At 37.6% G+C, this 26,044-nt stretch overlaps 1 protein-coding gene across 4 annotated transcripts in view; it reads right to left on the bottom strand.

Annotated features, from left to right (window-relative positions):
• PARD3B (par-3 family cell polarity regulator beta) overlaps nucleotides 1-26,044 on the bottom strand; it is a 461,004-nt gene that overhangs the window by 163,760 nt on the left and 271,200 nt on the right. For all 4 annotated transcript variants that reach the window (XM_039341567.1, XM_039341566.1, XM_039341568.1 and 1 more), the window contains exon 17: nucleotides 10,236-10,346. In XM_039341567.1, coding sequence (XP_039197501.1) covers nucleotides 10,236-10,346 — 111 coding nt within the window. The remainder of the gene's footprint in view (nucleotides 1-10,235; nucleotides 10,347-26,044) is intronic.

Raw genomic sequence — 26,044 nt, forward strand, 5'->3', positions numbered from 1 at the left:
CCCTCTTCATATCATACATATAGTATCCTTACATATATCTGTCAGCCCTGATGCAAAAAAAAAAAAAAGAGCTTTGTAGTTGGCATCCTTTTTGGGGGGACTCACCAAGCAATTCAGGACTAACTACCAACATCATTTAATATGTAACTGGCTATTTTCACACTGTCAAGGAAACAAAACATTTTTCACAATTTATGAAAGACATTTTAAAATTCTTTGGCAGATATTAATGGAAGCCTGGAGGAGGAAATATACACGGCATATGGCTAAGAAGTCAGATAGGGTAAGATAGAGCGAGGTTATGGTTCTTTCAGCAAATTGGTGGAATTATGCTCTTCCAAAAATAATCAGGACAGCAACATTTCTAAGCATTATCAAGGGAATGACGAGCAAGGTAAATTATCAAAAGCATTTTTTAATTTAAAACCTTGCAAGTTTTTATTTTATATTCTGCCCAATTCCTAAGTAATTCTGGGTGCTTAGTAGAGAGATAGATAGTTAGATAGATATATGACTAACTGGAACAGCAAAAATACTAACACAAAGCAAAACAAAATGGGACTCACAATCACCCTGTTCCAAGGCCCCTGAAAACAACCAGGTCTTCAGCGATTTCCTGAATGATGTAAGGATGGGGAGACATTGAAATCTCTGAGAAGGGATAATTCCAGAGGACAGGAATTGCAAAAGAGTTGGTATCCTTTCTAAGTCCCGCAAACTGATGTCCATTATGTTTTTATGGGATCTGCAGTACACCCACTCTGCTGGACCATACCCTGTTACTTGACCCCACCACCCCCTCCATCTGACTAGGAAAAAAATATTTTCATCCTCATCTAAAGTGTACAATAAAGATGGTCTGTAGTGAACTAACTCTATATGGTTGGAAAAAGAGATCCTCCCAAGAGGTTTAAAAGTACAATTGTCTTATATATAATAGTACAAAAGATTTATTATCAATTAATTTCACAGCATGGTTTCACTCCCTCTTTTCCAAAGCTTTTTTTTTGTTGGAAAAGGATGCCAACAAATTGAGTGATTTAGAGCTCTTGAATCTTACCGGATGCCCTATTGTTTTCCAGTCTCTAATTATTATAAATCATCATTTACTTTGAAAAGATGCCCAGTGTGACAAGTAAGGGATGAAAAGTCAAACATCTACAATGAAATACATCAGCACAAAGGTGGTTTAAGTATAAGAAAAAATGTCTTCAATTTAAATATTTGACTAAGCAGTATTTGAAGTTTTGGTAGTTTTGCAAATGATGGAATGTATATATTTAGCTGGAATTAGGAACGTGGATAAGTGGAAGCATTTTGGCATGTATGGCCACAGAATTAACAGAGTGAATGCGAATTATTGCAAATCAGTTCTATGCATATAATCTATCCTTTTGGTAACTGTTACTGCTTTCATTTTGGAAACCGGACACCTGACATGTTAAGTAGTCAGCATAAAATAAAACTACGACCTTGACTTGACAGCCCTGTCTAGCATCCCCCGCCCAAACTGCACATATCATAACTATCCTATGATCTAATAAGTATCTAAAAGTAATTAACTGGATTAAAAAATGCCAGTGCCTCAATCAAATACGTATTGTTATCAGAGTTCTGAGACAGGAGTAAATTGGGACATTTAAAAACCTGGGACCTCATCCAAGCTGTGATCTGATCAGGGTTCAATGGTTATAATAAATTGGAACTATTAAAACTGGGATCTCATCCAACACTTTATTTTGTCTAAACCACAGTACTGAGTGCTGCTAAGTCAGGAATATTCAGGAAACGGAAAGAATTAACTCTTACCAGATATGAAGCAAAATATGCAGGAATGCAAGATAGAGAACATTATTCTGAAAGCAATATTATGAATTAAATAATGAAAATATTTCACTCTAATAATAATGTAGGATTATTATTCAGCCATACGGTAGTTCTGACTTACCCTGCCCATAAATACATGCAACTTTCTTTTTTTTTTAGATTTTTTTATTTTGCCTTTATTACTATATAAGTTATTCAAGGCAGAGAACATACCTAATGCTCCTTCTGCCTTCTACTTTTGCCAAAACAACCCTGTATGAGTTGGGTTTGGCTGAGACAGTGTGACTGGCATAAAATCACCCAGTGGCTTTCATGCCTAAGGCAGAACTAGAACTCACAATCTCCTGGTTTCTAATATACCTTAACCACTAAAGCAAACTGGCTGTATGGATTATGCCCTTGATTGTCTCAGTCTAGAGAATAAAGGCACAGGTTTTCATGTTGCTTCTGTTTTTAAATGATGTAATATTCTTTGAAAATTAACCACATAAGAATTTGTTTTTGTTGTATCTTCCATGCATTTTTTTTATTGTTAATGTCCAGGGAAATATAAGCTACAATAAAAAAAAATAGCACATAACAGCAGCCCTAAATACAATAAGAGCAATGAAAACACCAGATAGACTTGCCAGTTAAAATTTACAAGTATAGGAGGAAAACAACAGAAAAGAAATAAGAAGAAATAAAACAATATCAATAAAATAAAAATAAAATTAGGACAAAAGGACTTACTAGTGATATCATTCCACATTTATGACATCTTGAGTCTGCTTATGACAATTGCTGATGATAAAAACTGTTCGTAACATCAGGCTTAAACCAGCTCTCCCTCACTGAAAACCTGATCTCTACTAGGGGGTGGTATAGGCAAACCAGGGTCTAAGTTCTCACAAAAAGGATAGTAAAGAAATATGTGTACTAAGGTTTTGGGATTTAATCTGACTACAGGAGCAAAGAACCTCATTAAATGGGGTTTTATTAAACTTCTCATCCTGTAGTGCCCATGATAGAACATGGGGCTGAGCAAACCAGATTGAACAGATAGTTTGCAGATCTAAAAGGTTTTCAGAAAGAAACCCACCCTTGTAGAGTATCTCATGCACTAATATTAATATTCATATCACATTTTTGGGAGGAGGGGAGGAATACAATAAAGCATTGTAAACATTAGTACATTAAAATTGGATTTCTCAGTTACTCCATGTTTTTTCAAAATGGATCTGAATTTAGCTTATGAAGTATCCACAGCTGCAATATTAAAGTTCATTTTCTCAAATATCAAACAGATACATATTGATTTAAAGCGTATTAGCATGCAGCAATGCTCAGGGCTGAAAAGACAATGCAGGATATCTCTTGAGCTTTGCAAGGCTTTGTGGAATTCAAGGAAACCACAAACTTGAAATAACTTATTAGACCCCAAGACTAACATTCATTTCTTCAGATATACAGTTACAGAAAACAAGGATTAGCTTCATATTTTGCTTCTTTATTTTCTGTATATAAGCCTACTTTCTGTAAGACAATAGCATGTCCATTAATACAGTGAGCTCTTTCCGTTTCATAAAAGAGCCAGTTTGGTCTAGTGCAGTGGTGGCGAACCTATGGCATGGGTGCCAGAGGCGGCACTCAGAGCCCTCTCTGTGGGCACGCGCGCTGTTGCCCCAGTCCTAGGCCTTCAGCTGGGTTTTATAAAACCTTTTAGCTTTAGGCCTCTGTCGCGGTGTGCAAGGGGTCAATCAGTCAATTTCAACTTCTTGCAGGAAAAAAAAAAAGATCTTGCAAAGTTGGAATTGATTGATTGAACTTTTTAGTCCCATCCAGTCTGCCGTTACCACGGCAGCCACACCCACCCAATGGGCCACACCCACCCAATGGGCCACACCTACCTGGCGCTCAACGATGCGTAAGTGGGTTTTGGGTTACAGTTTGGGCACTCAGTCTCTAAAAGATTCGCCATCACTGGTCTAGTGGTTAAGGCACCAGGCAAGAAGCCAGGAGATTCTGAGTTCTAGTCCCACCTTTGGCATGAAAGCCAGCTGATTGACTGTGGGCCAACCACTCTCTCTCAGCCCAACCCATCTCACAGGATTGTTGTGGGGAAAATAGAAGGAAGGAGTATTTTGTGCATTCATCACCTTATTTGTAAAAAAATAATTAAATTAGGATAAAAATCTTGAGAAGGAAGGATTTCAACATATGTTCTCCTCAAGAAGGTCACTGTCATCTTTCATTTAGCAACTAGAAGAGCTCCAAAGCAGATCTGCAGGTTCTGAGCACTCTGACTCTGAAATCAAACACGGGATTTGTAAAACAGTGCCCAACATTTAAAGAATTCTAATTTTAAGAAAGGCATCCTAATTTATTTTTTTTAATAAGGCTCAGATGAAGCTTTAAAAGACAGAAGTACTGCCTGCCTATCACAGGTGTCTGAAAATGCCAGTGGGGGGGCATTGCCCATAAAGATATAGATCTGCAACTGGAGGACTCTTCTGAACTCATGGCCCCTACCCTCTGTGCCTAGGGGGTCCTTTGTACAGCCTTGTCTTCTATGCCAGTTGTGGTTTTACTTAATGCAAGACACCCCGGCAATAGTAATTCACATTCTCATTACTACCTGGTTAGATTACGCAATGCTGCTACATAGGGTTGCTTTTAAAAAACCATTCAGGAGCTACAATTAAACCAGAATATTAACTGGCACCTATTGTTGGGATCATATCACACTTATGTCTCAGGCCTTGCACTAGCTTCTGAGTACAATTTAAAGTGTTGGCTTTGACCTATAAAGTCCTTTATGGCTTGGCACCTCACTATTCCCAGAACACTTATTTCAACTGGAATCAGCCCAACTTATATGGTCATATTGGAAGGAACAGTTAATAGCTCCCCAGAAAGTAAAGGGGGGGGGGGTTGAAGCCAAACATTGCTGCTTTTCAGTAACTGCTTTATCCTTTGGAACAGTCTTCTGGTGGAAATCAGACTGGCCCTTTCTTTGGATGCATCTAGAAAAAATTTAAAAACCAAGCTCTTGATAAATCATTTACATTCTAGAATGAGCCATCACTACAATGTAACGATTCAATGTGATTATCTATGTGTTATTCTATTATGTCTGATTATGCCATGGTTTATTGATTGTATGTTTGTAATAAGCTTACTGTGAATATTTAAATCAGTTTTAATATAGCTTGTAAACCTCCGCAAATTGGACTTGACTGTAGTGGCACATAAATGTAATAAACAAATAATCTATCCAGGGAGACACACACTTTCTCACATACATTTCTAGACTATACTGAGATCGAGAATGGAATAACAAGACATCAGTAGCACCAAATAGGTAAACCACAATGGAGATAACTTTCTCTTTATAAGCATCCCCACAACAGCTATTGAAGTTAGGGATGAGGTTGATAGCACTCAAGGGAGAGTGGAGACAAACTGAATTCTAGTCAGAGCAACAACTAATGTACTAAACATGCATATATAAGTTGTATACGCAAAATGACTACTTGGAGTGCAACACTATACCAATGGAAATGTCCATATCTAAAGAACATGTAAGAATTTACATACAGATGCTGAAAAGTACTCACATACATATGATGAACAAAAGGACAACAAATTTAGCAAGGCTAGTCTTATTCTGGGACACATTTATTCCACAGTAATATTTGCAGCTATTGATATTTGTTGACTGGATTAAAAAGTGGCTACTAAATATTAAGAACATCCCATGGAAAGGTCTGAAGGCATTGCTTAGTTTGTTAGCCATTCCATGAAAAGATGTTTCCTTCATTATAATTTTATTGACACACTCAAGGAGTTCGAGACTTTGTGAGAAACAATCTTCTGGAGCCGTTTATCATAGAACTCTTTCGGAACTTGAATCCAAATTGAGTCCCAGCACAACCTTCCTGACTGTGCTTCAGAGGAGAAAGAACTTCTGTGGCTGGAATGAAAGAGCACTTCCCCAAGAGGCACTTTTCTTGCCAGGCAAAACAGCGACAGAGGCTGTCCAATCAGAAAGAAAAGGTAGTCCCTCTCCTCAGATATATTGTGTGGAGAAAAGAAAAAAGACAGAATAACAGAGTTGGAAGGGACCTTGGAGGTCTTCTAGTCCAACCCCCTGCCCAAGCAGGAAACCCTATCATATTTCAGACAAATGGCTATCCAGTCTCTTCTTAAAAATTCCCAGTGTCGGAGCATTCACAGCTTCTGGAGGCAGGTTGTTCCACTGGTTAATTGTTCTAACTGTCAGGAAATTTCTCCTTAGTTGTAGGTTGCTTCTCTCCTTGCTTAGTTTCCACCCGTTGCTTCTTGTCCTGCCTTCTGGTGCTAATACAGTGGTTCTCAACCTGTGGGTCGGGACCCCATTTGGGGTCGAACGACCATTTCACAGGGGTTGCCAAACAATGCAGTCCGCCATTTTTTTTTGCCCTTTTCCTTAGCTGTGCTACTCCCTTTTATTCTATTGGCTTTTGAAAGCCAATAAAATAGACTCTCTTGAATAGAGTCTAATTCTATTGGCTTTCAAAAGCCAATAGGAATTGTCCAGGCTGTCTCTGCCCTGCTGAGCCCGCCAAAAGTCCCATTCTGCAAATGGTGCTGCATCAGCTGAGTAGTCCTCCACTTACGACCGGTTGAGTAGTCCTCGACTTACGACCGGTTGGGGGTCGCGGCATTAAAAAGGTTGAGAACCACTGTGCTAATAGGTTGACTCCCCTCTTCTTTGTGGCAGTCCTTGAGATATTGGAATACTGCTATCATATCAACCCTTGTCCTTCTTTTCAGTAAACTAGACATACCATACCCAATTCCTGCAATCATTCTTTGTATGTTTTAGCCTCCAGTCCCCTAATCATCCTTGTTGCTCTTCTCTGAACTCTTTCTAGAGTCTTAACACCACTTTTATATTGTGGTGACCAAAACTGGGGGCAATATTCCAAGTGTGGTCTTACCAAGGCATTATAAAGTAGTATTAACACTCCATGTGATCTTGATTCTATATCTTTGTTAAAGCAGCCTAGGACTGATTTAAAAGTTGGAGTAAACCCTTTGTTATTATGAAGGGTTGGATAAGGTAATCCCTATTCTTTAATTTTGATTGTAAGTCAAAAGAACCATCACCTGACTGGTGGGGTCTGATTGGCAGAATCTATTTCCTGCTACTCTATGACTCATACCTCTTCCTGGTTGCTGTCTGCCAGTGGAAACTCACTGCTCTTTGGATAAGGATCTTTTTTCATAACTATTATAGGATCTCTTGCTTGAGCAGGGGGCTGGACTAGAACACCTCCAAAGTCCCTTTCAGCTCCATTCTGATTGAAAAATCTTTTTCTACCTTTCACTGTATAAACATAGGAACACCACCAAACTATTATGTTAGCAGATATGGAAAATTCATAGTAGGTAGCTAACAAACTTTTACCAATATCAGTAATTAGGAAAGCAGTTAAAAATCTATAAAATCCAGATGAGTGGCTCAGGTTCACAATATCATTTTTCTGCTATTTCTAGACACTGCAATTGTTAAGATTTACAATAAATTAATATCTCCCCTAATGAGGAATGTGCAACTAAGTGAGCAGAGCCTTCATTCTTGTAAATCATTTCTAAGTCTGTTCAGAAGGTAAGATAAAGTATGAAGTTTGTGAAGTCACTGGCAGCAAGATTTATAGCACAAGCTCACTGCATGGTGGTGATTGCCATTAAAATCTCAGGCCTGGACTACTTTATACATTATAGGATTAGTGAATCTTGGGGCAGAGTTATAAAATTCAGCCTTACTCTCTGGGTAAACCCTCATTATGTTAACAGAATAGCAACAGTATTAAAGTTTCACTCACTTGATAACTTAGATAGTATCTTGGGTGTGCATTTTTCACACTAGTATGTCATAGGAAAGCTAGATTTAGTTTTCATTGTTCATAAAATCAGTTGCTATGTTTTCAAGACCTTGGCAATACATTATTTCTTTTTTGCCAGTATCATTCATTACACTAAGCTCTTGAACTACCTCCCACATGGATATTCATAGTTTGGTAACTGAAGCATCATGTTAGTGCAAATGAATTACCTCAAGCATGCTAAAGATATGTGTTCCACAACTTGAATGTCTTTAGAGTCTTGTAGCCATTCTGGAGCAAGCAATTAAGAGCTGAACACCAAGGGATGGGAAACTGCTGCACACCGACCAACTGCCAGAGCTGCTAAAATCTGGTCAGGTTAGTAGTGATGTTCTCCATGCTTATGGTCTTTGTTTGTTCTCCAGACTTATGGTTCTGGGGGACTTCAATCTGCCATTCATGGCCACCATGGAGCTAACCCATGTCATCTCTGGCATGACTTACAAGGGAGGCTATATGTTAGACACAGTTTTTAATCACATGCCAGTGGAGACATGATATATAGTTGGGAAATATTACTTGAATGTTTGCATTAGAAAAATTGAAAAAAGCCTTCTAGAAGTTTATTTAGAAAAGCAGTAACTGAACCAAAAGTATGTGCATGCACATACTGCAATGTGGATACATATATACAACAATTTACAGTACTTTAAGAATAAGAAGAATCAATGTGGATGACATTTTTGTAGTGATAACTCATTCCTCCCCCATACAGACTAAACATGCATTTTAAACACAAAAGTACCATGTAAGCAGACACTCTAATATTGCCATTATAATCAAGGAAAAGGCAACTGTGTACCCTTCAGATATTTCTACTTTTAGCCAGCATGGTCAAAATAAGGTGTTGTGAAAGTAGTTCAAAACATCTGGAGGCACCAAGCATCATATCCCTGAGGTAAACCATTGGAATTAATTTCTGGTGTGCATGAAGTAGGAGGGCTTTAAGAATCATCTGCATGGGACACTAGACACTCTACTGGTGTAATCATGACTGATAAGGTCTGCATTTCTGTTGTATTTCCTGAGAAGTTGTCTCACTCAATAATAAACTATTAGTAAAAGAGTGGAACTATATTTATATTAGCAGCTGCAGCCAAAGGTTGTCATGCACTGGAACTTATTTGTGTGACAAGCTTGGTAAAACAAAAGCCTTCTTCTAGGCAACATTGACCAACACTGTGTTCAGAAAGATGACACATTGATATGTTATATAAAATTGACAGAGAAAATAGGAATGACCTCCTTGTCTATATGGCATAAATTAAGCCCTCCTTTGGGATTCATGTTATTCTTTTTTTTTTGTAAAGGAGAAATAAATGATAGAAAACTATCCAGGGGAAAATGGTATTTCTTTTCTTGTTTAATTGTAGAATAAAAAGCAAATATGTGAGTTAAAAATATCATATAGGTTCATCAGTTTCTAAGCACACCTGCTGTTCCTCATTTCTGTCTCAAATGATTCCAGGTCAAAAGGTGAATAATTATTAGACAAGATAAACCAGAATTATAAAGGCATGGAACCAAGTGTTTTTAATAGGTTCTTACCAATTAACTGTCACTCCGGGGAATATATTCTATTTTGAAAGAGAATTTACCACTACAAGAAATATTAACAATAATTACTCCACGTCTGTCCAATTGGAACATTAACCTAGAAACAGACGGGATCATTCCCAGAAGTCTGCCAACATTTTAACAAATGGCAATGGCCCTTTAACAGATGGGATGCATGCTCTGTAGTTTGCCAGGATCCCAACAATGAACATGAGCTTCCATAAAAATGAAAGACATGTACCTTACAATTGCCAGCGATAGATTTCAGTGTCATCAATGCAAATGCTGGCTAAGCATATAGACCGACCACCAATTATTGGCACAGTTGGATAAACTTTAAAGCTAATTTTGTCATTTGTGTAACATTATGTATATTTTTATAAACATTTTATAAATAATAATAAAAAACCAAGTGCTGAATTTAGCAAGTGATGTCAGGCTTTTTTGTGTTTCCAACTAAACCAAGTGCAGGGCACAAGCTAGGCATGATAGACAAGAGATCATTGGAAATGTGGCCTGCATATTATTTAATTATTTCACATATTTATTGACACAGAATAGGCAATCATTACTTATTGTTTTTTGGATGTACAGTTTTTCAGTGTATGATTCTGTGTGCAACTTACATTATAACCTGGTATTTGTGACTTTTTCTACATGACTTTTCCCATATAGTCTTAAGTAAACAATTTCTTCTATATTCAATTTTTAAAAGTGAAAGCAATCCTCATGTAGATTTTAAACTCAATTTACCCAAAACACGCTGACAACTTTTACACACAGATGCTGTTTTGTAACAATCTTCCCATTAAGAATCATAGACATTCTTGAGTACCTATCATAGCCTTTGCTGGCCAGTGCTTAGCTTTCCTTTCCATTGAAGACCAGCGAATAAGAAGAAGAACATACCCACACGTAGACAAACACGCAAGCACTCACCTTTCCCGTTCCTCCTTCATCTTTTCTAGGTCAACTTCTTTGAGTGTACTTTGCTTGGAGTTTCCCTTCTGATCACTTTTTACACCTTTATCCTCTTTTTTCTTGCCAAATCTGATTTAAAAATGAGATTTCGTATTAAAATAAACCAGAAATATTATGAAAGTCTTAAGATTTAAACAGTCTGATTTAAGTAAACACAATACATTATGGTTTGCTTCAGCTTCAATAAAGCTGACTCAAGGAACTTAAGTTTTATAGAGTATAACTTTTCCATAATTTTTTCATTATAATTTCCATTTTTATTGTTTTAGAAATACTTATCTTTTATGATTTTAATGCTTTCAGTGTTGTAAAACATAGTCACTTCGGAAGGAGATGGGCAGCAAATCAATTTAATAAATAAAATAAAATAAATAAGGCATGTTGGAGTATCTATGTAGATTCTCAGTCATCTAGGTCATGATTGTCCCAAAGGTGCTTTTACATGAAGCAACTGGACTTTCTTTTTTCTCTTTGAAGACCTGTCGCTTCTCATCCAAGAAGCTTCTTCAGCTTTGACTGGATGGTGGGGAACCTTCAGCCAACACAACATAAGGCACACTTCAAACCCAAGAATACACTAAGGCAGAAGCTTGTCCATCCCAAGGGTAAAACACCCAGACACAAACTGAGCAATATGATATGTGCAGTACAATGCAGTGACCCATGTTGAGATCTGTACATTGGGGAAACAAAACAACCATTTCATAAATGTATGGCACAACACAAGAGAACAAACCCATCAGGAAAAGATTCAGCAGTCCATCTGCATTTAAAAGACAAATGCCACTCTTTCAAAGACACCAAAGTCCACATTTTGAACAGAGAGGATTAATGGTTTGAAAAAGGAATCAAATAGGCCAACTATGTCAAAATTGAACAGCCTCTTTCAACAGAGGAGGAGGCATACGACATCATTTATTTCCAGTCTACAACACAGTTCTTTCAACAGTTCCAAGAAGGCTCCACACCCATTTGCACTACTCAGGTGACCCTGACGACACAGATAAACTTTCAGGTGGCATCAACAACTCTCTAAAAGAATGCAAATGAACAGCTGTCTGCAAGGAGTATAAATCCTTCCATACCCCACCATCCAATCAGAGCTGAAGAAACTTCTTGGATGAGAAACAAAACGTCTTCAAAGAAGAAAAAAAAAGTCCAGTTGCCTCAGGAAAAAGCACCTTTGGGACATGGTATGTAGGAAAATCTCTAGGGACAGTCCAAGAAAGGGAGCAATTATGTGATAGAAAATATCGGAAACCCTAGTTCTGCCAATTTCCCAAAAGATGAAAAACCCTGGCCAACCTACTATCAAAGATACTTTAAAAACATGAGCAAAGAGAGTGAAATCCCTAAATACTTTAGCCCAAAGTCAGTTATTTCCAAGCATAAAACAAGGTGATGAAAACATATGAAGTAAACTCAGCTTCAAAGAAAACAACAACCATTTAATGGGGAGATTTTCTTAATTTCTTTTATTAAATTATGTGGAGGAGAGCCTTGAAAGGCCAAGCCAGTTCTGTCTCCAACAATTTAATGTGATTGTTTTGAGGGCCTTACTGGGCCATTGGTGCACCTTTGTAAAGACGGAGAAGATCCCTCCTCAGACAATCTGGAAGGAGTTTAAAATTACTACATAGAATCCTCAGGAGAATGGGGCTACCCTGACATCGAGCAGTTACAGTCTGGAGTTATTTCTTAAGCCCAAATTTTTACTCATCATTGCCTGCGTAATTTGAACGCATGTATACCCTTTTCTTAATCAATTCACCATTTATTTCTAATGTTGTATTATTAATAAATATATTATTCTTTCTAGTTTTTGTAAAATTAGCAATGTTAACCATTATCTCTTTTCATTCAAATGCTACCTGGTGCTAGTAGACCTTTATAAAAGGCATTCAATAGGTACGTTTCATATATGCGCACACATAGCGGTATGAATGTGTATGTATAAATTATATTTATGAATATCTTGAATATGTGTGTGTGTGTATGTATGTATCTCTATATAAATAAAATATTCAGGACATTCTTCAGTTATTTTGGGTGTCTCTAGAAAATACTGTTTTATTCATTAAGCATCTCTCCTGTACCATGTTGGATGAATTATGTTTTCCAAAAATGTTGGCATTTTTTTCAGTGAGCAAAATTGAATTCCTGACTTTAATTTCATTATTATATAGCTCGCAATACTACTGAATTCCAATAATGAGTCTCCAGAAGTACAAAGCAAGTCTCTAAAAGGAAACCACACAATACTTCTTGAAGACTCCACATATTAATTGCCAATTAAAAATATCTTGTTCTGTGTAAATTCAGCATTTGCATAAGTGTGTGCACTAGGTGCTTACGCAAAATAGCAGGGGTTATGGATATGGATATCCCTTCACATACTGATTGTCACAGAGTAGACAAAGCACCAATTTATGATAATACTACTGCCATTATCTGTAGTTTTTCTCTTTCTGAGTTCTTTCTAGTATTTTTGCTCATCTTTGCTATTTTTTGGTAAAAATATAAAAGTTGAATGGGGCATGTATGAATTATCTACAGTAAAAAAAAGAAGTAATACAATCAACAATGAATAGGTGCTGAATGAATGTGGGTACATTGCAAAAGTGAATGATCAGTTCAAAGGAAAAATATTTAAATGGCTCAAGAAGAAGGAAAGTAACATCATTGTTGAGAATCAGTTTGGTGTAGTAGTTAAGGCACCATGCTAGAAACTGGGAGAACATGAATTCTAGTTTTGACTTTGTGCTTTGGGAACAAAACCAGCTGGTCACCTTGAACCAGTCACTCTCTCCTAACCCTAGGAAGACAACAAGGGCAAACCATTTCTGAAACTCTTGCCATGAAAACTGCAGGGTCTAGATTAGGCAGTTGCCAGTAGTCAAGAAAGACTTGAAGGAACTAAAAGTGTATATACCAGAGAGTCTGGTTTTTTTTCTTATTGTATACTGTAATATTTTTATTGCTAGTTTTTTTTTAAAAAAAAGATGTGTAGGTTCTGTTACATATTATAAAACAATTGCTACTCTGTTTACCAGCAGGTAGGAAGAAGAAATTATATGGTCTCAAAACATGTAATTCTGTTTGGGAATTCATGACTGATTTTGCTCAGGCAAAAAGTGGTGTTCCTTTTTCCATACCCATCACGGAGCACATTGCTTATGGGCCAAAAGGAACGAAGGGAAAAGAGTAGGAAATAATCAACAACTCAAAATAAACAGAATGTTTTAGTGGAAGGCAAGCACCTGCCTAGGGATAAGCATCAGCAAAAGTTTCACTGAATAAAAAAAATACTTCTTTCTCTCTAGTGAATTCAGATAGGAGGACTAAACACTGTTCTGTAGAGAAATCTCCACTTCCTTGAATTTTTAGCAGGCAGAAATATCATCAAAAAGATTTGAGTATTTGAGACTATCAATTATTCTATCACATAATAACTTTACAAGCTTAACCAGATAGTGTAAAATAGCCCTCAAGCTAATTCTGGAAAGATCTGAATCTAATAGCAGCCCAGAAGAGAGCTTTCTTGTCTAATACATACATATTAAATGGATAACACATTGCTTTCAGAGATGCTGCGTTCTAACCACACCATGTTTTATTATTCCTGCTCCCCTTCCCCTTCCTAGTTTTATTTAAGCAGACCAGAAGTTTAAGATTTGATTTTGCCTGTGCTAAAGTTTTTACCAAGTAATACTTCTCCAGTCTTTCTATGGTTATAGGAACAATACCGAACACGGATCAAAATAGAAAGAAATTGAAGTTGCTTCTCTTCCCTCTTTAGACCGTGATGCTGCCTTTTTTTACAAATAAAAAATTACACACACACACACACACACACACACACATATATATTCCCCCAAACTTCATTGTAACACCTGGCAATTATAACAAGTAGATACTGCAACAAGAAGAGTGCTATTAGATAGTGATGTATTATTATTGTCAAAATCTGGATAAACTGAAGTAAGATTATATACTAATGGACTGTAACTAAATCCAGATGAAAATAGCTCTCTTTGCTATTCTTGGCTTTATGCCAAAACTGTGTGAAGTTGCACAGTACACCTGCCATACCAAATATACTGCCTTTTTGTAACCTTGGCTCGATTATTATATTTTTTAAAAAAACAATCTTTTTTTTTTTGCCTTTTACAAAATTTTTAGAAAGTTCTCCCTGCTGGTTTTTATATCAAAGCTGATTATCTGTAAGTTATCTGGTTTCCAAACATTCAGGTGTCAAAAACTATGGCAGCAAACATGATAGAGTCCTCAGGGGACATGCTCATCTTTAAGGTGCAACAAGACTCACTAGGCAAGAAAAAAACATCAACAGCTTCCATGAGTTCAAGCACTCAGCGCTCTCTCCTCCGATTTTCCCCCACCACAACCCTGTGTTCTTGCTTGGCTCCTTCATATGTGAGGTGAAGCCTCCCACATCTCGAGGCCTTGGTTTTACTCTGCAATTTAGTTTGTTAGATCTGGGCTGCTATTAGATTCAGATATTTCCGTTAGATTCAGATATTTCCAGCATTTGCAATTATAAGAAAGGAATGGAGATGTTAGCAGCCTTTGATGTACAAGAGATATAAGATGATATAGTAACAGAAGATTCCTAAAAGGCTTGTCTTTGAAAGAGTACAGTGGAACTAATAGTTCCTGCCACTTTATATCTTAAGAAAAATCCCAGCTATCAAATGAAAAATTGCACTTATTCAAAAAATGCTAAACAGGGGCACTTTACATGAGTTCCAAAAAACTATTTGAAACAATAAATAAATAAATAAATAAAATAGTACCAAGTCACATTTACTAAGTAACTTGTTGCAGTTATTTTTAAAAACCAACGTTCTCATACTATCCAGAAATATACAGTAGATGCTTCCTGATAAATAGTGATAATGTTAGACTGATAGCTCAATTAGGAGAGAAAAGCCTCCTGTGATGAATAAACCACTGGGTATTTAATATATTAAGCCTTTCAAAATGGTTTCCTCAAACTATATGAAAAGGAGACAGAAAATAAAATTAAGAACATTCTGGCCTTTGGCCACTCTGCATAATATTATGGGAGCATCAGCTGAAGTTTGCAATAAGCTATGAAAGCAGTTACAGCTATAATCCATTAGTATGCAGCTTGCAATGGAATGGCAATATCCAAATGCACTAGGTGTATTAGCTGTGCATACAAAAGTAGGAAAGAATTCTCTTTTCTGCAATTCCCTATCAAAAGAGCAAAAATAGGTGAGTCATCCCAACGGGAAAAATCTAAAATACTGCAGCCAAGAACAATTTGTGCAGTCGCGATGAATTCCCCTCTCCTGATTTTACCTTTAATACAAGTTTTTAAATTTCACATCTGGTTGCAAGAACATCAATTGTTGCCATCTTACACAAACCATCTCAAATAAGGTGCTTGGCAAGATGGAGCAGCTTTGGGTTTTTGCCCCCCCTCCCCAGGGTCTGATGATTTGTTATCTCTGATTCTGAATGGGGTTGCAGTTCTCCTGACTGAGCTGGTGTGCAAATTGGGGGTCCTTATGGACTCACGGCTCCTGCTTAATGAGCAGGTTGGTGGCTGCGGGAGAGATATCTTTGCACAAATTTGTCTGTGGCTCGTTGCATCCTTTCCTGGACAAAGAGGCCTTGCTCATAGTCACTCATGCCTTAGTCACCTGCTGCTGGAGTATTACTATGTGCGTTACATAGCTTGTCCTTGAAGACACTGAGAAGTTACAAATGACCCAGAACATAACAGTACATACAGTATTGGGTGACCATAGAGTCACCCATGTTACACTTTTGTTATACAAGCTGTTCTGGCTTCCAGTTTTCTTCCAGGTGCAATTCAAGGTGGGTGCAATTCAAGGGATGTGGTTATTTGTGGGACCACTTTTCCCTAAGAATATCTCCCTGTCCTACTAGATCTGACAAGGTTCCAGGTCCCCTTCCTGAAATTTTGGCATCTAGCAGGATCTTGGAAGTGTCCTTTCAGTGAAGCAGTCGACGTGATGTGCCGGTGCCTGGAAGATGTGAGGGTCTGGATGGGGGTGAACAGGCTTAGACTCAACCCTGACAAGACCGAGTGGCTCTGGGTCTTGCCTCCCAAAGGCCAACTGGATGGTCCATCATTAGTCCTGGGGGGGGGGCAAATTTACCTCCCCCAGTGAAGGCACGCAACTTGGGTATCCTCCTGGACTCACAGCTAAATTTGGAACAACATCTATCAGCTGTGGCCAGGGGGACCTTTGCACAGGTTCGCCTAGTGCACCAGTTGTGGCCTTATTTGGACTGGGAGGCTTTACTCACAGTCACTCATGCCCTTGTCACCTCAAGACTGGATTACTGTAACGCGCTCTACATGGGGCTACCCTTGAAGGGCGTTCGGAGGCTGCAGTTGGTTCAGAACGCAGCCGCGAGAGCGATTGTGGGCGCGCCAAGGTATGCCCACGTGTCACCTATCCTCCATGAGCTGCACTGGCTTCCTGTGGGTCTCCGGACGCAATTCAAGGTGTTGGTTATCACCTTTAAAGCCCTTCATGGCATAGGGCCAGGTTACTTACAGGACCGCATTCTGCCGCACAGTTCCCAGAGACCGGTGAGGTCCCATAGATTGGGCCTCCTTCAGGTCCCGTCGGCCAGACAATGTCGGCTGGCGGGCCCTCGGGGAAGGGCCTTTTCTGTGGTGGCTCCGACCTGGTGGAATCAACTTCCCCCCGAGGTTCGAACTACTCCCACCCTGCCGGCCTTTAAGAAAGCCGTTAAAACTCTCCTGTTCCGGCAGGCCTGGGGCTGATGTCCCCAGGGGGGGGCGGGATATGATTGGACTCGCGGTATGACTGTATTATTTTATTGTTTTATGATTGTTTTGATCTCTGTACGCCGCCCTGAGTCCTTTGGGATTGGGCGGCATATAAATAAAATTAAATACAAATACAAAATACAAATACCTTTTCCATGGCTGTCCCACCTTGTAGAACACCCCACTGCTGGTGATTCTACAGCCCACCACTCTCCCAGCCTTTGGAAGGCCATTAAGTCTTAGCTTTTTACTGAAGTGCTAGAATTGTATGGGTGGACGCCATGAAAAGAAGGTAGCTGAGCCTGCTGTGGATCATCCCAAGGGGGACAATTATAATACAGGGTTTTTGTTTATTGTTTTTATGACTGTTTTATTTATTGGCTTTCTGGTTATAAGCTGCCCAGAGTTGCTTAAGATAGGCAGCCATATACATCTTTTAAATAAATAACTAAACTAAATAAATACAGGGAACCAAACTTGAATACTTTAATTTTCCATTTCAAAAAACTGTATCCATCATTTAAATATCAAATGTACCATAAAACTATCTGTTGTTATATTTTATCATCTCTCTTATCACAGCTGATAAAGGAGAAGCAATATTTCTCTGATGCTGTCTCAGGCAACCCTAAGTGCTGATTGCTACTTGGCCCACTGACACAATCTTTTCTTTGTTTCATTTTGAGGCAGGCTAAAAATGAACTTGCTGTTCTGCAAATCTACTTTGTTGCTCCCGTGATGAATTTCTTACACACAAGACTGAAAAGCGGTGACCATGGTAACATTTCATTTCTGTGCTGAAGAACTCGTTTCCACATCTCAAATGTGTTGATATTTACTTTGAGGATTAAGGAGCAGGGAGGTCTGCAAAGTCCCTAGACTTCTAATGTAGGGAAAACATCTGCTGGACAGAGTCCTAAGCAGATTGCTGGCTAAATTCAGCAACTGGGAATTCTTTTGGTTAATTAGGTCTTCCATATCAGTAGATGTCACTGGAGCTAACTGAGAACACAATGTTATTTGAAGTATTTTGTGAGAAAAGAGCATTAACTCTAAAGGTCAGTAACAGGAGAAAAACAATGTAATTCATACTAAGAGGTTGTCATCGGGAGAAATGATCTGTGTTTCGGAACACTCAAAAAATTGTTTGCAAATTCCACAGACCAACCCACCCATCCCAGCCCCAAATTTGGAGGGCGATCGTGAGGAAAGACAAAATCAAAAACAAACAGAATAGCAAAAAGAGAAAAAGTAGTCCAAAATTTGGCTGTGTTCCTCTAACTTCTGGTTTAAGCCACAATGATATATGCCAGATGATTTCAAAAAACTGTGGTCTCATCAGAATTTCTTCCCCATTTCTGCATTTTGAGATAGTGTTGTCAACAAAAGGATTTCTTTCTTAAATATTAATAGGTCTAACGCATAAATAGAAGTTGCTTATAGTAGGAATGGGAACATAAGAACTTAAAAATTGACTGTAGACATTCATTTTCAGTGTGCTTCCATCTAGGAGCCATGGTGGCACAGTGGTTAGAATGCAATGGTGCAGGCTAACGCTGCCCACAGCCAGGAGTTTGATCCTGACTGGCTCAAGGTTGACTCAGCTTTCCATCCTTCCAAAGTCAGTAAAATGAGGACTCAGATTGTTGGGGGCAATATGCTGACTCTGTAAACTGCTTAGAGAGATCTGTAAAGCATTATGGAGCGGTATATAAGTCTAAGTGCTAAGGCTATTGCCTGCAGAAAGTACTATTTTTGCACAGAGCTGAAAGGGCATCAATGAGGGTATCAAATGTGCCTTTATTTCACTTGCAACCACTTATCTGTTTTTACTTGGCAGGGGCATATAAAAAGTCTAGGTAGATAGGTTACCACTATTACACACCATAGTTATAATGTCTTAGCACACTCAATGTAAAATAACCAGTCAAGGAACAATGGGACCATAGTAAAACTTTTAAAAGTAGACAGCCAATGAGATCCCCAAGAAAACCAACAAAATTGAATCCCTCCTCCCTTTGGGCACTGACCACTCTGTAAAGGGACCAACTCAGTTTCTCTCTCCCTTAGCTAAAGCTGAAACTCTGAACTTGGCAGAAACTTCCCTGATATTTCACATGTCATAGCTAAGAGCAACTATAACTTCAACTAACTCTGACAAGTTTTCTCTTTTACCCTCTTAATTTTGATGCCTCTTTATTCTACTCTTCCTATGGCTTAACAGAAACTTTATGCATTGATTACACGTGGTGCAAGGAACCACTACTATTCATAAATTCAGCATTTCTGTCCTGGAAAATTCTATCTCCTGATGTATCTCCACAAAGCCTGACCTGAAGCTGGGCTGAAATGGACTAGATAAACTAGATAAATTCAAGTGTGTTAGAAACTGGTCAGGAACATTAATGATAAGAATAGCATTGCATAAAAAGCATACACCGGCATGCATAATGACTTTTGTAGGGCTAAGTAAGGTGGCCATGTGTCAAGCTGTACACAACTGGTAAGACCAAGTAAGGAGGAACAAGATGGATTTCAGTAAGGGCTAGTTAATATAGCCTGGGTAAATACAGAAGCTTGCAAGCTGTAACATAGGAATTTAAACAGTGTTAATTGAGGCAGAGTTTTTTGAACATCTTTCAACTGACTTTCTCCCAACCTTTCCACAACCTCTCAATAGAAGAGATATATATTAAATAGGATATGCTCAATTGAGAGATTATTGAATAATCTGTAGTCTATATAGAAAAAAACAGACTTGCTGGGGCATGTGGCTTAATAAGTATGATTATATGGACTGAAGCAGCCATTTGACAGCACACGGGCCACACTTTCCAGGATATAAAACTATAGCTCATATTTCATAAAAATGTTTGGTGTAAACATTTCCTCTGTGGGCAAAAATTAGGCCTCAGTAAAAGTTCTGTATCTCATATTGTTTCTTTTAAGTTACAATTGATTGTAGACAGAAAAAAGTAATAAGGGTTTTGTTTCTTCTACTCAGTTCAAGCAAAATAAAATATTCAGAAAAATATAGAGCAACACAGTATTAAATTTAAATGTAAGTAAAAACTGAGTAAGAAAGATAAAGATACTAATAAGGTATGATTTTCAGGTCCGCACAGGGACTATAAAAGGCTTAACTGCCACGACTACCTTGTGTCTTAAGTTATTTTATCAATCCGTTTTACAGCAGGAGAAATACTCTCTCAGAACGGCATTGTACTTTGATTAATTACTTTCATACACAGGCTTTTACAGGATATTAGCACTGGAGTGAGTCAGACAGACTGCCTATGATTATCAGCCCAGACTCATTTTACATTTATGTTAATAGGGGTGTTAATGAAAGAAATCTTTTACATTTTTAGTGTTTTTCTAACTATGTAAAAGCTTTCTGGTTATATTCTTATTTATTGGGCAGAAATTATGGGTGCCATATACAGCAATTGTATGCATCTTGTTGAAATTATTGCATGAGTTGGGAAGAAAAATATGCACAGTAAATCACAATGAAGCTCTTACTCTGTGAATAGTTAAACAGACCTTCATCCCTACTCTCTGGGTGTGAATTACATACAGCAGGAATTTATTCCAGAGAAAGCATGTCTAGTTAACTCTTTAGCTATGTCAATCAAAACCCATCATCTTCATCTTCATTTGTAATACTAATATAATTATTTATAATACTAATAATGATTGTTTCTCTGAAGTAAAAGCAATTATAAAGCTAAGTGCATATTCTTAATTTAGTTCAGTGAATTCTAGGGACTAGTCAATAATTAACTGTGACTGACACTCAGTCTGGCATCACACCTGAATGTGGTTGAACGCAGCTACTTCTGTAAGTTTGGTTACAAAACAAATTGGAACGGCATCAATCCAACTACAAGTTCTCTCAAGCTGTCTGCAGATATAGGATAGAAAAAGAATGGGGAGCATGAAGCAAAAATGAGTTAATTGTTTTGACATCTGTTTGATTTAAGTAATCCTTCTACCACAAAGAGCATTGCTTGAATAAGAATCAGGCGCAATGCAACGCAATGACATTTTTGCCAATATTCCCCTCCAGAGCTCCTAGATACACCATTTCCTTTTTTGTTTTGGAGATTTCTGAGGCTATAGAAGAAGATGGAAAAGATTACAGTGGAACAACATTTCTTTGTGAATGTGAGTGGATAAAAGAAACACTTCCATCTGCAAGAAGGCAGATTCTGCCTCTAAGCCAAACGTTCTAACCTGAGCAATTTGAGCTCAGTTTCAGTTCTAAAAAATGGGACTACACAATGGTTAACACTTCCATGAACACCAATGGAGACAGAGAAAAGAGAAGTGCAAACTGTTTTGGTCTTGTATAAAGAAAGATAAAAATCTGAGGTAGTTTGGCAGTTGAAAAAGAAAGTTTTAAGTCATAAATCATAAAGGAATGGTTCAGAAACTTGTATTTAAAGCCTCTCCACCCCTTTAGGATACGAGATAAAGGAACCTCTGAAGATGCAGCTGGAAGCCTTCTGGTTGATATGAACGGGCTGTCTGCAGTACTTAAAATGGCAGGCAGCCAATCAGCAATAAGATCTGGCAGAAAGAAAGGAAGGAAGGAAGGAAGGAAGGAAGGAAGGAAGGAAGGAAGGAAGGAAGGAAGAAAGGAAGGAAGGAAGGAAGGAAGGTTCCATGCCAGCAAGGAGAGCCCCAGGTGGGCAGGTTATGGCTGAGCAGCACAGCACCACCTACTGCTCTGCTGCTGCATTGCCAAGCTCCCCCCTACCCAGCTCCCATTTGCATGCCTTCTCACTTGCATATGACCATGCAATCCCCACTCTGAGCCAGGGGCTGTGTGCGATCTGTGCTGTTTTCAGTGATTCATAGTAAGACAAGTATTTGATTCAATATCCTGATTCGTTTTAGATACAAATTTGGCGTAAAGACAAAACAGAACTCATTCTTAACCTGGGGACTTGCTGTATTTACCTTTTTTTCCCCTCTTTGTCCTCTTTTTTTTAGAACTCATAAATAATAGTAAAAGAATAATACAGTGCAGGCGTTAATATGAATTTCAAAGATGTAAACTTTTTTTTAATATTACACAATCATTCAATGCACTCTGCAACTTCCTATCAATGTCAAATTAGGCATCAACAAATAAACAACTATGTTCATCATATATTGGAAATTATTTAACACTCATAAAATTTGCTATTTGAATGGTTTAATTTACTTTAATCATTAGAGCATTAACAGCTTCCAGTTTCTATTGCAGAAACTACACTAAATTTTTATTTGTTTTGTACAATGTGCTATTTATATTCTATAGCAAAACAACTGATTTGGAAAAAAAGAGAAATTTCTCTAAAAAAGAGAGCAACCCCTGAGATATTGGAACATTGCTATCATGTCCCCCCTCGTCCTTCTCTTCATTAAACTAGACATACCCAATTCCATCAACCTTTCTTTATATGTTTTAACCTCCAGTCCCCTAATCATCTTTGTTGCTCTTCTCTGTACTCTTTCTAGAATCTCAATATTTTTTTTACATCGTGGTGACCAAAACTGGATGCAGTATTCCAAGTGTGGCCTTACCAAGGCACTGTAGAGTGGTATTAATACTTTGCGTGATCTTGATTCTATCCCTCTGTTAATGCAGCCTAGCACTGTGTTGGCTTTTTTGGCAGCTGCAGCACAGTGCTGGCTCATATTTAAATAATTGTCCACTAGGACTCTGAGATCCCTCTCACAGTTACTACTATTGAGCAAGGTACCCCCTATACTATACCTATACATTTGGTTTTTCTTGCCTAAAGCTAGAACCTTACAAAACGAAAGTAGGTTTGTATTTCATATAATAATTAGAACAATGTTTAGTGAGGCCTGAAACACAAATAATTTTCAGTGTTTAACCCCAAGGAATGATGGCCATTACTACCAAAGCTAAGAATGCTGAGCCATCCCTAATCTATTCCTTTGTTCATCACTGGCAGCTGAATCTTATTTCAATATTGGCAATGGGATATCATTATTCTCTCCACTTGACACAACAGGCTGGGGCCACTAGGCAGGCTTGTGCAGGACATACATCACTGCCTTGCAACAAAACGGAATAGATGGTGCTTAGGAATTTGAATGGTGTTCCCCGGCATATGGTGTGTGAGAGAGTCACTTCCCTCTACCAAATGGTAGGGCTGGATCTGCTGTAGATCGAAGTTGCTGTTCAGAGTCCCAATTTGAATAAAACAAGAGCCTAGAGTTCAGTGGGGCACAGCAAAGATTCAAGAAAATAAGAAAGTAGAGGATTTCCATTTTCTGCCAGATACTTGGTGAATACTCATTTACATCTTCTCTGAGTGAGGGGTCCTTGGTGCTCTCTGAGCTGGATTGTTTTCTTGCAGACATTTCATTACCCAAACAAGGTAACATCTTCAGTGCTACACTAGCAAGCTCAGAGAGCACCAAGGACCCCTCATTTCAATCCTGAATTACAAATATTGTCCTTTATTGTCTCTGTGTGTGTCTGAGTGTTCTAACAAGTGAAGTGGCACCAGTTTGATTTTATAAAACTATTTTATCTACAATCATTGATGCAATCCACTTTAAGGTGGAATCTTGACATAGTCAAAGTTTTTCGTTACAAGCTCTAATTCAAAAGTGTCATAGAGGAGGGAGTTTATTGCATAAAATAGAAATATCTTCTGCATATGAATACATATATACAGAAGACCATCGAAAGCAGGCAAAGACATTTGTTTTCCAAGAAGTAGTTATACTAAGAGGCACTACTATACTGAGACTGCAATCAAAGAAGCTGTTCTTAGCTTTACAAATTTTCACTTAATATTCACGATAAAACCAGAGTAACAAATTGATGGGAAAAGGAACCAAAAGTTCACATGACAACTTCTGTTTTGTAAACTCTTTAAAGCAAGAATTATTTTTAAAAACACTAGCTAAAAGAAATACATCTTTCCATGAAGGGATGTGGAATAATTTACAAACTCATTGCTTAGCCAGTTATTGAAAACAAGCTGTGGGTCCTTACATTTTTTTTAGCCTATCACAATTGACTTAGCATTAGTTTTGAAATAAATAAACCAGAACGTATACAGTAATAACAGATACCAGTCTTCTATTCTTGTGAAATATTAAGGTGATAAAGATAGTGTGAATTAAAATATCAAAGCATACTAATATAGATTTAAAAAGTAAAACAAAAATAAATTAAACTATTTATTCTCCCAGCTATGGGCAACATCTTATCATTAAAATATAATTACAAAAGAATTCAGATGCAGTGATATATTATAACAATGTGGAATCAAAAATTCTCCAAACCTGCCATCAAATATTATTTTTAAGAGAACAGATGATAATTAGACTAAGTATATATCACTTGCTTGAAATCTACATCCATACATGGTTATTTAATCTATTCATCAATGAAATAAGAATTAAAATATGTCTCGGATATTAGAATGCTTTCCTGCCCAGATTTTATTTTTGCAGGCTCTTATTTACTTATTTTTATAATTGTTGTACCAATTCAAAACAAGAATTGCAACTGATTAGTGTGGTTTCCCCAAAACTCTACTGTAATAGACAAACGTACATCTGCTGAAGGCCACTCTAACAGGGCACACAGGACCTAGATAGAAATTGAGCTACATAAAACAAACAAATGTCTATCATTCAAGGCTGTAAGGAAAAAGAGACTAGCACAAAAATACTAAATAATCAAGTGGGAAAAAAAGTAAAGAAGGACTTTCATTGGCATAATATGATCATTTGGAATAATACAATGGCTAAACAACAGATCCAAGCTTCTGTCGAAACACTAACCAAGTTGTAGCCTGGTTTGCATGTACAAATATTAGCTTAATATGAAGAGCCTTTAGTTAATCCCTGGCCTGGTCGTCTACAAAGTTCAGCTATCATATGAAACCCACCTATTACAATGCAACGTAACTACCAGACCACTTGATAATTAAAAAGTTACATCATTTTAGCTGATGAAAGAAAAAAATAAAAGAACCTTAGAATCATTGCGTTCTCTCCAAACCACCCCGTGAAATTTCCACAGATACTGATGTTCACCATCCTGACTTAGAATGGACTCGGTGTAGAAGTATAAGGGCTTTATAGAAGGAGGAAGATTACATAACCCAAACAAGTTTTGGAAATATATTGCTTAATTACTCATTTTGTTCGAAAGGGTATTTGGAAACAATTCATTTGGAAAACTGAAAAACAGAGTGGCATTTGGATAAACCAAGCTTATGAATTTTCAGATAAATTTTAGAAAGAAACCTGGTTGCTGTGATGTTGATACATAGTTATTACTTGTCTTTACAAGCAATTCAAAAAATGATCAGAAGTGTTATAATGAAATACGGAACAGTCTCATTAAAATAAATAAATGACACATTTCATCAATACTGTCTGGTGCATATTCTTATATTTTTTTTCTTATATATTTCTTAGTTTTTTCTGTTTTGGAGAGTAAGACCAAAATAGCTACAGTCCAAGAGAGTCCAATGGGAGTTCAACTATGTTTCTCAGCAACTCTGATTAAACAAAAAGAAAGTGCTACTTTGATGCTTGAATTAGCATCTTTTCTCCAGAAGTTGAATTAATTATTAAGAGTGACAAAAGAATTAGTCCAGATAGGATCAAAGCTGAAGCTATATGTACTGGGAATTTTAAATGAAAAACACAGAACTGTAACTCTCTACATGCCACTATTACCCCTTTGTTTAACATGCAGAATATGCTACACATACGTACAGACATCTGATTGTTGAGGGTAGCATGGATATATTATAAATTGAACACAGAATTCTTGCAGCTCAGAATGGGCTGATGGTGGTTCCGTTTGATTATGTCATTTTTAGGGAAAACATTGAATAACTGAAATCTTATATAAAATAGTTAAATTGAACGATCTGTCAAATTGTACATGAGA

This window comes from Crotalus tigris, unplaced genomic scaffold (genome assembly GCF_016545835.1).
Source record: "Crotalus tigris isolate CLP2741 ecotype Arizona unplaced genomic scaffold, ASM1654583v1 scf7180000017767.837487, whole genome shotgun sequence".
Classification (NCBI taxonomy): Eukaryota; Metazoa; Chordata; class Lepidosauria; order Squamata; family Viperidae; genus Crotalus; species Crotalus tigris.